General features: G+C 48.8%; 1 protein-coding gene across 3 annotated transcripts in view; it reads left to right on the forward strand.

Annotated features, from left to right (window-relative positions):
- The window catches only part of NBAS (NBAS subunit of NRZ tethering complex), a 1,316,984-nt gene that overhangs the window by 1,069,830 nt on the left and 234,598 nt on the right, over positions 1 to 12,556 (forward strand). For all 3 annotated transcript variants that reach the window (XM_063915380.1, XM_063915382.1, XM_063915381.1), the window contains one exon: positions 4,106 to 4,245. In XM_063915380.1, the coding sequence (XP_063771450.1) occupies positions 4,106 to 4,245 (140 nt within the window). The remainder of the gene's footprint in view (positions 1 to 4,105; positions 4,246 to 12,556) is intronic.

Below are 12,556 nucleotides of genomic sequence, written 5' to 3' on the forward strand. Positions count from 1 at the left end.
ATTGTGCAGAGGCCGTCCCTTCTGGATATCCAACTGGGTCCTGTTGACGACAGATGCCAGTCTAAGAGGTTGGGGCGCAGTGCTGGAGCAGCACTCCTTGCAGGGTCGGTGGACCATGGAGGAATCTCTCCTCTCGATCAACATTCTGGAATTGCGGGCGGTCTTCAATGTGTTAAACCTAGACTAGCATTTGATTCAGAACCGTCCTGTTCAAGTACAGTCGGACAACGCCACCACAGTGGCTTACATAAATCATCAAGGCGGCACATGAAGCCATTTGGCAATTAAGGAAGCCTCACGGATTCTACGTTGGGCAGAACGCCATCTACCGGCAATATCGGCAATATTCATTCCGGGAGTCCTGAATTGGGAAGCGGACTTTCTCAGTCGTCAGGACGTGCATGCCGGCGAGTGGGGCCTCCATCCAGAAGTGTTTCAACTCCTCGTGGAAAGGTGGGGTCTTCCAGATGTGGATCTGATAGCGTCTCGACACAATCACAAGGTTCCGGTCTTCGGAGCAAGGACAAGGGATCCTCAAACAGCATTCGTGGATGCGCTGGCAGTGCCGTGGAGGTTTCGGCTGCCGTACGTGTTCCCTCCGGTGTCACTCCTGCCCAGGGTAATTCGGAAGTTCAAGCAAGAAAAAGGAAATCTGCTTCTCATAGCTCCGGCTTGGCCCAGACGGCACTGGTTCTCAGACCTGCAAGGCCTATCGTCAGAGTGTCCACTTCTACTTCCACAACGCCCAGACCTCCTCGTTCAGGGCCCCTGTGTCTACCAGGCCCTAGCCCGGCTGTCTTTGACGGCGTGGCTCTTGAAGCTTCCGTCTTAAGAGCTAAGGGCTTTTCTGAAGAGGTCATTAAAACTATGTTGCGGGCCCGGAAACCGGCCTCTGCTCGGATGTACCATCGGGTCTGGCATTCCTACTTTGTTTGGTGCGCATCTAACCATTATGACGCTTCCAAGTTTAGTACAGCCAAACTTTTGGCTTTTCTACAGCAGGGCCTAGATTTAGGCCTGCGTCTGGCCTCCCTCAAGGTTCATATTTCTGCCTTGTCGGAGTGGTTTCAGAGAAAAATTGCGACTTTACCTGATGTTCATACTTTCACTCAGGGTGTGTTGGCTATCCAACCTCCCTATGTCCCGCCTGTGGCTCCTTGGGACTTGTCGTGGTTTTGGAGGCGTTGCAGGAGCCTCCATTTGAACCTCTTGGTTCAGCTGACCTTAAGTGGTTTTCCCTTAAGGTGGTGTTCTTGCTGGCTATTGCCTCTGCTAGTTCCCCATATCTGATTTTTCACCGTGACCGGGCGGTTCTTAGGACTCGTCCCGGATATTTACGTAAGGTGGTTTCTTCGTTCCGCCTTAATCAGGAGATTGTGGTTCCAGCTTTTGTCTCTCCTGATTTGTCTCCCAAAGAGCCGTCTTTGGATGTGGTACGGGCTCTCCGTATCTATGTGAAGAGAACTGCTTCTATTCGAAAGTCTGATTCTCTGTTTGTTTTGTTTGGATTTTACAAACGTGGCTGGCCTGCTCACAAGCAGACCCTGGCCAGGTGGATTAGAATGGTGATTGCGCATGCTTATGTGTAGGCTGGTCTGTCAGCTCCTGTTCACATTACGGCCCATTCTACTCGGTCTGTTGGACCTTCTTGGGCGGCCCAACGTGGTGTTACCCTTGATCAATTGTGCAAGACGGCTACGTGGTCCTCCGGGAACACGTTCATAAGGTTCTATGCCTTCGATACTTCCGCTTCCCAGGATGCTTCCTTTGGACGCCGGGTTCTTGTGCCCGCTACAGTGCGTCCCCTCCCATAAGGAACTGCTTTAGGACATCCCCATTGTCCAGACTTGTGGAGCCCAGTGTACCCCGCAGCAGAAAACGAGTTTTATGGTAAGAAATGACCCTTGTTAAAACTCTTTCTGCGAGGTACACTGGGCTCTACAAGGCGCCCACCCTGACGCACTTAGCTTCTTTGGCTTGATATGGCATTAGCCGCTGACACTTTTCTTGTCGTGAGAGTGTGGTGTATGTGGCTACTGACCGTTGTCGTCTCTTTTCCTGCTACTGCATTGGGCTGGTTAACTGAAAACTGAGCTCCTGTGCTGGGAGGCGGGGTTATAGAGGAGGCGGCGCTGTGCATTCTATGAACAGTCAAAGCTTTGAGCCTGTTGGTGCCTCGGATCAAGATCCTACTCTACACCCCATTGTCCAGACTTGTGGAGCCCAGTGTACCTCACAGAAAGAGTTTTAACAAGGGTAAGTTCTTACCATAAAACTCGTTATTCCATTGCCATGCTCTCACTGAACATGCGCGTGAATACCACCCAGTTATGCCCCTTCAGCTGCATGTGGGTATGCCAGCGAGTTGCATATGACAGATTGGCAATCTCACAGCATGCCCCTTTGATGTGTGACCATATTGCCACAACACCTGACCACACCCCCTTTTTCCTCTCCATGTGTGCCATAGGTGTGTGCGCCCAGGAAGAATTGTGCAGCCTCTTTTAAGACCCAGTATGTCACTGGATGCAGTGGCGTCACAAGGCGGGTGCGGGGGGTGCGGCCCGCACCCGGGTGTGACTCCTGGAGGAGGGTGACACCAAATGTCAGCTCCTCCGCACTGACAGGAACCAGGTGCTGCAGTGAGAAAGTCTCCTACAGCACCCGGCTCCTGTCACAGAAGAGGAGCCGACAGCGGATGGAGACTGGCTCTGGGGGAAGCCCAGTATCTCCGGAGATGCTGGGCACGCCCCCAGAGTGACGATTCTGGGATCCCCGCGAAGCCACGCCCCTAAATACAAGGCCATGCCCCTTTTTGCCGCGATTGCGGCAGGAGATCAGGGGCGCGCACCGGGTGTCACCACACCCGGTGATGTGTGCACTTGGCCACAAAGTATGCACAGTACAAAAACATACATATGTCCCAGGCGTCCAGAACATATTGAATGTGTGTCTCTTATATACAGTATGTCCGCAATCAGCTGTTGATAGACAAGGTGATTTTAATTATTGTTACGAAGCTGTGTATTGTGTCTAGCTGCGATTGTTTCCTAACACTGGAAAAACTCTGTTCATATGAAGGATTCTTGTTCTAAGGGGGTCACTCCGAGTTGATCGCACGTAGCAACTTTTTGCTGCCCATGCGATCAACTAGACGCCGCCTATGGGGGAGGGTTGTTTTATATAGCAAGGCTGCGAACGCTTGTGCAGCTGAGCTATGCAAAAACATTTTGTGCAGTTTCTGAGTAACTCTGGAGTTACTTACCCGCTGCGATCACTTCAGCCAGTCAGGTCCTGGAATTGACGTAGGACACCTGCCCTGCAATCGCCGCACCACTCCCAGAAAACGGTTAGTTGATGCCCCGGAACACCTTCCTACTGTCAGTCTTCTTGCGATCGCGGTAGCGATCGCTTTCTGTGTTCTTCTTGCCATTGCCCAGCGACGGCCGTTGCTGGGCAAGGATGCGCCTGCGCATTGCGGCTGCCGTGCATGCGCAGAACCAACCCGCTGCAAAAAAACAACAGCGTGCGAACGGGTCGGAATGACCCCCTAAGTTACAGTTTATTTCTAGAAATTGAAAGGAATGTAAAACCTTCTGTCAAACATGGTAACGATAGTAGTATGGGGCAACAGTAGGTAAGGGCTGATTGCATTAAGATGTTTCCCCTGGCATTCTGGAGAATATATTGGCTTTAGTGCTTGTAGATTACTTGAAAAATACTCTAATATTCCAGGTCCTTTTTATTTTATGGTAAATGCAATTTAAAGCTCCTGTATAGTTGTACTGCAGTGGACCGGTGTCAGTAATTAATTCTAGATCTTTATTTTAGACTGATTGGAGAGGGATGGGAGGGCTCCTGACTATGGGGGCCACACCATCCCTCGCCGGGGGGGTAATGCTGCTTGTGTCATGGTGACACTTTATTATACGCAGCCAGTTAATCACAGTAAATCTGCAGTAAATGGAGCACTGGAAACAGAGTGATGTAGCGTTTGCCTGAGTGCTACCGGTATATTGTGTACAGAATCCATCACGCACTTTTCTTTTACACCGTTATATGAAACGGATTTAAGGACTAAGCTGTGATTTTTCTCACTCTCTAGGTGGAAGTGGCTGACATTGAAAATGAAGAAAAAAGATGCACTCTCTTTCTAGAGCTGCTGAATATCAGTCACACGCGCCCAGAGTTCCAGCACTTAGCTTTACTCCTACAAGCCTGGCCTCCAATGAAAGGTGTTAGAATGTAAGTAATGGCCCTCTGCCTCCTCTGCAGGTACAGTCCGTCAGCAAATTAAATACGGCCCTTCTCTGGAACATCTACCAAAAATATATTCCTTTATACCGTTCTAGATTCCCATCCTTTCTCCTCCACCAGTAAGAAGAGACACAGGGGCTGATGTATTAAGCCTGGAGAAGGCATAAAGAAGTGATAGGTGCAAGGTGATAACGCACCAGCCAATCAGCTCCTAACTGTCATTTTTCAAATCCGCAATGATTGGCTGTCACCTTGCGCTTATCACTGGTTTATCACTTCTTTATTCCTTTTCCAGTTTAATACATCTGCCCCATTGCACCATTATTACTGCATGGTATAAGCAGTAATGCAGCATGTTCGCATTATGTACCCATATTTTCTAAAACTAATGGGCCCTACACACTTGCCGATGTGTGCGTGCGATATGAACGATCTTGTTCAGTAATGAACGAGAAATCATTCATATCGCTCAGTGTGATACGCCCCGCGGCCTTTGGTTCTCCGTCGCTTTGCAATGCAAGTCGGTTTGGACGATGATCGATCATTCATTCAGATTGATCATCGTCAAAATTGCAAGCATCGCTGAGTGTGGTAACCCCTTCAGTGGCGAGTTTTTGGAATTTGGTCACACCTCCCAGGGCAGGTTTTTGTTTTTCTCTAACGTCCTAGTGGATGCTGGGGACTCCGTCAGGACCATGGGGAATAGCGGGCTCCGCAGGAGACAGGGCACATCTAAAAAAGCTTTTAGGTCACATGGTGCGTACTGGCTCCTCCCCCTATGACCCTCCTCCAAGCCTCAGTTAGGTTTTTGTGCCCGTCCGAGAGGGTGCAATCTAGGTGGCTCTCTTAAAGAGCTAGTTAGAAAAGTTTTTTTTTTTTTTAGGTTTCTAATCAGTGTCTCCTGCTGGCGACAGGAGCACTGCAACGAGGGACTTAGGGGAGAGACTTGCAACTCACCTGCCTGCAGGAGGATTGAAGTCTTAGGCTACTGGACACTGAGCTCCAGAGGGAGTCGGAACACAGGTCAGCCTGGGGTTCGTCCCGGAGCCGCGCCGCCGATCCCCCTTACAGACGCTGAAGAACGGCAGAACGGAGGTCCGGAAACAGGCGGCAGAAGACTTCAGTCTTCATAGAGGTAGCGCACAGCACTGCAGCTGTGCGCCATTGTTGCTACACAGCTCACGGATCTCGGTCACGGAGGGTGCAGGGCGCTGCTGGGGGCGCCCTGGGCAACAATATAGAGTACCTTAGAGGCAAATAAATACATCACATATAGCCATTAAGGCTATATGTATGTATTTAACCCAGGCCAGTTTATTAGAAAAACCGGGAGAAAAGCCCGCCGGAAAAGGGGCGGAGCTTATTCTCCTCAGCACTCGGCGCCATTTTCCTGCACGGCTCCGCTGGTGAGGAAGGCTCCCACGACTCTCCCCTGCACTGCACTACAGAAACAGGGTAACAAAGAGAGGGGGGGCATAAATTGGCGATATAAATATATATTGAGAGCGCATATATAAAAACAACACCTTCTAGGGTTGTTATATACTGTATAGCGCTTTTGGTGTGTGCTGGCAAACTCTCCCTCTGTCTCCCCAAAGGGCTAGGAGGGTCCTGTCTTCAATAGAGCATTCACTGTGTGGCTGCTGTGTGTGTCGGTACGTGTGTGTCGACATGTATGAGGACGAAGTTGGTGTGGAGGCAGAGCAATTGCCGATGATGGTAATGTCACCCCCTAGGGAGTCGACACCGGAATGGATGGCTTTGGTTATGGAATTACGTGATAATGTCAGCACATTACAAAAGTCAGTTGACGAAATGAGACGCCCGGCAAACCAGTTAGTACCGGTTCAGGCATCTCAGACACCGTCAGGGGCTGTAAAACGTCCCTTACCTCAGTCAGTCGACACGGGTACCGACACAGATGAATCTAGTGTCGACGGTGAGGAAGTAAACGTATTTTCCAATAGGGCCACACGTTATATGATCACGGCAATGAAGGAGGCTTTGCAGCTCTCTGATACTACTGGTACCTCAAAAAGGGGTATTATGTGGGGGGTGAAAAAACTACCTGTATTTTTCCCAGAATCAGAGGAATTGAATGATGTGTGTGATGAAGCGTGGGTTACCCCCGATAGAAAAATGCTAATTTCAAAGAAGTTGTTGGCATTATACCCTTTCCCACCAGAGGTTAGGGCGCGCTGGGAATCACCCCCTAAGGTGGATAAGGCGCTCACACGTTTATCAAAGCAAGTGGCGTTGCCGTCTCCTGATACGGCCGCCCTCAAGGATCCAGCAGATAGGAGGCTGGAAACTACACTGAAGAGTATATACACACATACGGGTGTTATACTGCGACCGGCAATAGCCTCAGCCTGGATGTGCAGTGCTGGGGTAGTGTGGTTGGATTCTCTGACTGAAAATATTGAGACCCTGGATAGGGACAGTATTTTATTGACTCTAGAGCAATTAAAGGATGCTTTTCTTTATATGCGAGATGCTCAGAGGGATGTTTGTACTCTAGCATCAAGAGTAAGCGCTATGTCCATATCTGCTAGAAGAAGTTTATGGACGCGACAGTGGTCAGGTGATGCGGATTCCAAGAGGCATATGGAAGTATTGCCATATAAAGGAGAGGAATTGTTTGGGGTCGGTCTTTCGGACCTGGTGACCACGGCAACTGCCGGCAAATCCACCTTTTTACCTCAGACCCCTTCACAACAGAAAAAGACACCGTCTTTTCAGCCGCAGTCCTTTCGCTCCTATAAAAAGCGACCAAAAGGACAGTCTTATCTGCCGAGAGGCAGAGGAAAGGGTAAGAAAGGGCAGCACGCAGCCCCTGCCCAGGAACAGAAGCCCGCCCCGGCTTCTACAAAGCCATCAGCATGACGCTGGGGCTTTACAAGCGGACCCAGGAACGGTGGGGGGTCGACTCAAGATTTTCAGCAATCAATGGGCTCACTCACAAGTGGACCCGTGGGTCCTGCAGATAATATCTCAGGGTTACATGCTGGAGTTCGAAAGGTTTCCACCTCGCCGGTTCCTAAAGTCTGCTTTACCAACGTCTCCCTCAGAAAGGACGTCGGTTTTGGAAGCCATTCACAAGCTGTATTCTCAGCAGGTGATAGTCAAGGTACCCCTCCTACAACAGGGAAAGGGGTATTATTCCACACTATTTGTGGTACCGAAGCCGGACGGTTCGGTAAGATCTATTCTAAATCTGAAATCCTTGAACCTGTACATACAGAAATTCAAGTTCAAAATGGAGTCACTCAGAGCAGTGATAGCGAATCTGGAAGACGGGGACTTCATGGTGTCCCTGGACATAAAGGATGCTTATCTGCATGTCCCAATTTACCCCTCACACCAAGGGTATCTCAGGTTCGTGATACAAGACTGTCATTATCAGTTTCAAACGATGCCGTTTGGTTTGTCTACGGCCCCTCGGGTCTTTACCAAGGTAATGACCGAAATGATGGTTCTTCTACGAAGAAAAGGCGTATTAATTATCCCTTACTTGGACGATCTCCTGATAAGGGCAAAGTCCAGAGAACAGCTGGAAGTCGGTGTAGCACTAACCCAGGTAGTGCTCCAGCAACACGGGTGGATTCTGAATCTTCCAAAATCTCAATTGACCCCGACAACTCGTCTGCTGTTCCTGGGAATGATTCTGGACACGGTTCAGAAAAAGGTGTTTCTCCCGGAGGAAAAAGCAAGGGAGTTATCCGAACTTGTCAGGAACCTCCTAAAACCAGGAACGGTGTCAGTACATCAATGCACAAGAGTCCTGGGAAAGATGGTGGCTTCGTACGAAGCAATTCCATTCGGCAGATTCCATGCACGGACATTTCAGTGGGATCTGCTGGACAAATGGTCCGGATCGCATCTGCACATGCATCAGCGGATAGCACTGTCACCAAGAACACGGTTGTCTCTCCTGTGGTGGCTGCAGACTGCCCATCTGTTAGTGGGCCGCAGATTCGGCATACAGGACTGGGTCCTGGTGACTACGGATGCCAGCCTACGAGGTTGGGGAGCAGTCACAAAGGGAAGAAACTTCCAGGGCGTGTGGTCAAGCCTGGAGACGTCTCTTCACATAAATATACTGGAGCTAAGAGCGATCTACAATGCTCTAAGTCTGGCAAAACCGCTGCTTCAGGGTCAGCCGGTGTTGATCCAGTCCGACAACATCACGGCAGTCGCCCACGTGAACCGACAAGGCGGCACGAGAAGCAGGAGTGCAATGGCAGAAGCGGCAAGGATTCTGCGCTGGGCGGAGAATCATGTCATAGCACTGTCAGCAGTGTTCATCCCGGGAGTGGACAACTGGGAAGCAGATTTCCTCAGCAGACACGACCTTCACCCGGGAGAGTGGGGACTTCATCCAGAAGTTTTTCACATGATTGTGAACCGTTGGGAAAAACCAAAGGTAGACATGATGGCGTCTCGTCTCAACAAAAAATTGGACAGGTATTGCGCCAGGTCAAGAGACCCTCAGGCAATAGCTGTGGACGCTCTGGTAACACCGTGGGTGTACCAATCAGTGTATGTGTTCCCTCCTCTGCCTCTCATACCAAAGGTGCTGAGAATTATACGGAAAAGAGGAGTAAGAACGATACTGGTGGCTCCGGACTGGCCAAGGAGAACTTGGTATCCGGAACTTCAAGAGATGCTCACGGAGGATCCGTGGCCTCTACCTCTGAGAAGGGATCTGCTTCAGCAGGGACCTTGTATGTTCCAAGACTTACCGCGTCTGCGTTTGACGGCATGGCGGTTGAACGCCGGATTCTAAAAGAAAAGGGCATTCCAGAGGAAGTTATTCCTACCTTGATTAAGGCTAGGAAGGAAGTGACTGTACAACATTATCACCGCATTTGGCGAAAATATGTTGCGTGGTGTGAGGCCAAGAAGGCTCCAACGGAAGAATTTCAATTGGGTCGATTCTTACATTTCCTGCAAGCAGGATTGTCTATGGGCCTAAAATTGGGGTCTATTAAAGTTCAAATTTCGGCCTTATCAATTTTCTTCCAGAAGGAATTGGCGTCAGTGCCTGAAGTACAAACTTTTGTCAAAGGTGTACTACATATACAACCCCCAATAGTGCCTCCAGTGGCACCGTGGGATTTGAACGTGGTTCTAAATTTTCTCAAATCTCATTGGTTTGAGCCGTTAAAATCGGTAGAATTAAAATACCTTACATGGAAGGTAACCATGCTGTTGGCCCTGGCTTCTGCCAGGAGAGTTTCAGAGTTGGCAGCTTTGTCATACAAGAGCCCATATCTGATATTCCATTCGGACAGGGCAGAATTGAGGACGCGTCCTCAATTTCTCCCTAAGGTGGTTTCGGCATTTCACTTAAACCAGCCTATTGTGGTGCCTGCGGCTACTAGCGACTTGGAGGACTCCAAGTTGCTGGACGTTGTCAGAGCATTAAAAATATATATTTCAAGGACAGCTGGAGTCAGAAAAACTGACTCGTTGTTTACATTGTATGCACCCAACAAGATGGGTGCTCCTGCGTCTAAACAGACGATTGCACGTTGGATCTGTAGCACAATCCAACTTGCACATTCTGTGGCAGGCGTGCCACAGCCTAAATCTGTAAAGGCCCACTCCACAAGGAAGGTGGGCTCATCTTGGGCGGCTGCCCGAGGAGTCTCGGCATTACAACTTTGCCGAGCAGCTACGTGGTCAGGGGAGAACACGTTTGTAAAATTTTACAAATTTGATACTCTGGCTACAGAGGACCTGGAGTTTTCTCATTCGGTGCTGCAGAGTCATCCGCACTCTCCCGCCCGTTTGGGAGCTTTGGTATAATCCCCATGGTCCTGACGGAGTCCCCAGCATCCACTAGGACGTTAGAGAAAATAAGAATTTACTTACCGATAATTCTATTTCTCATAGTCCGTAGTGGATGCTGGGCGCCCATCCCAAGTGCGGATTGTCTGCAATACTTGTACATAGTTATTGTTACAAAAATCGGGTTATTATTGTTGTGAGCCATCTTTTTAGAGGCTACTTCGTTTTGTTATCATACTGTTAACTGGGTTCAGATCACAAGTTGTATGGTGTGATTGGTGTGGCTGGTATGAGTCTTACCCGGGATTCAAGATCCTTCCTTATTGTGTACGCTCGTCCGGGCACAGTACCTAACTGAGGCTTGGAGGAGGGTCATAGGGGGAGGAGCCAGTACGCACCATGTGACCTAAAAGCTTTTTTAGATGTGCCCTGTCTCCTGCGGAGCCCGCTATTCCCCATGGTCCTGACGGAGTCCCCAGCATCCACTACGGACTATGAGAAATAGAATTATCGGTAAGTAAATTCTTATTTTTTCACCTGCGCGTTGCCAGGGGTTTCATGCACGTTGGTAGGGGTTTCATGCTCATTGCCAGGTGTTTTATGCTCTGGGATCCATGCTAGTTGCCACAGGGAATGGTCGTTGCCTAGGGGTAGTTAGGGATGGCCACCGACCATCGATGATTCAAAATCATCAATTGTCTGTGACCGATGTTGAATACTTTTACCATCGATTGGTGAGAACCAGATGGTTTCCCGCCATCAATGGTTTAGTGCTACCGAATTGAGTTTTTTTGTTTGTTTTTTTCTCAAAGTGTAAGGGCACGTAGCTTAGCTCCGCCCCCTGACACCAACTAAGCCACGCCCCCTGGTTTGCCCGCATTTGTGCAGGGATCACCATTGATGGGTAAAACCATTGATGCATCCATTCAAGATAGTTTTACACCATCGAAGTTATCCATCGATGGTGACCATCGATGGATAACCCACTGATGGCCATCCCTAGGGGTAGCATTTTCTGGTGGGCACTATCCTGCCAGCACTAAAATCCCCTCCCCCTCATCCTCCCATGCACTCTGTTCAGCTGGTGGACTTTTGCAGAATGATGCGATTGCGCCATGACGTTACGACGTGAACGCATCATTACGTTACAACGCGATCGCGTCATTCTGTGATTGCGTCATTCTGCAAAAGTCCACAGCTGAACGGAGTGCAAGTAGGAGGGAGGGGGAGCAGTGGCATGCCCTAGAAATTTTCCAGGGAAGCCAGTCTGCACAGCACAGCTGGCCCTGGAAATTGGATATGGGTTGTTGGGTCGACCACTGAAGGTCGACATTGCCATTAGGTCGACATGTACTAGGTTGACAGGTCAAAAGGTCGACATGAGGTTTTTGACTGGTTTTGGTGTCATTTTCTCTGTAAAGTGACGGGGAACCCAAATTAGTGCACCGTGTCCCCTAGCGTGGTGGCTCGTTTCGCTCGACACAGATTACCATTCCAATCGTAGTCCACATGGATTGTTAAATATGGAAAAAGAAAAAAAAAATCAAAACTCATGTCGACCTTTTGATCTGTCGACCTAGTACATGTTGACCTAATGGCCATGTCGACCTAATGGCATTGTTGACCTTCAGCGGTCGACCTAATGAGTCTCAACCGAAGTTGTGTCGACCTAACGACCGTAACCCTTGGAAATTTTCCGGGCATGCCACTGAAGAGGTTAAATCTGTTTCAGTAGGCATCCTGCGCACCCTACAGATTATTTTCCCTGTCCTCTAATTAGCTGACTTTTGTAATGAAGTTATGATTTGTGCTACAGTACAGTATATGCAGGTAAAAGATTTGACACAAGGATTATGGTAACTGCATATAAATGGAGTACTGTCGTTTTCATATTTCCCTCTGTATGTACCTAATGTAAATAGTAAGATATTAATTCATACTAATATCCCTGTTGCAGTAAACCATTTAGCTCCTTTAACCCCTTCACTGCTGAGGGTTTTCTCACCCTTCTGCTGACGTACTTTTTTCACATTTGCGCTGGTCACATTCCAACATCAATATCAACAATTTCTGATGTGGTACCCACACAAATTATACTTTTATTTGTAGGAGACTTTGGGGGGTATTCAATTAGTTCTGCTTTTTGACCAGTCGAAAAACAGCACTTTTCGCCCGTTTTTAGGTTGAATTTACATTCGACCTATTCAATGCCCGTGCTATTTTTTCGACTGGCCAAAAAATCCACACGGGCGAAAACCACGTGGATTGGTGAATTTGCCGTCGATCCAAGTGTTTTGTTGAATTTGTGGGCATTTTCAACAGTTTTTGGGTCCATTTTGGCCCATGCTGATTCGACAAAAAAACAAAAAGAAATGACATGGACGAAAATGGATTAAAAAACTGGTGAAAACGCCCACTATTGAATACACACAGGTCAAATGAGTTCCGATTTTCTGACTGTCGGAAAATTCGGCACTAATTGAATATACCTCTTTGTATTTTC

This window comes from Pseudophryne corroboree, chromosome 4, assembly GCF_028390025.1.
Source record: "Pseudophryne corroboree isolate aPseCor3 chromosome 4, aPseCor3.hap2, whole genome shotgun sequence".
Taxonomy (NCBI): Eukaryota; Metazoa; Chordata; class Amphibia; order Anura; family Myobatrachidae; genus Pseudophryne; species Pseudophryne corroboree.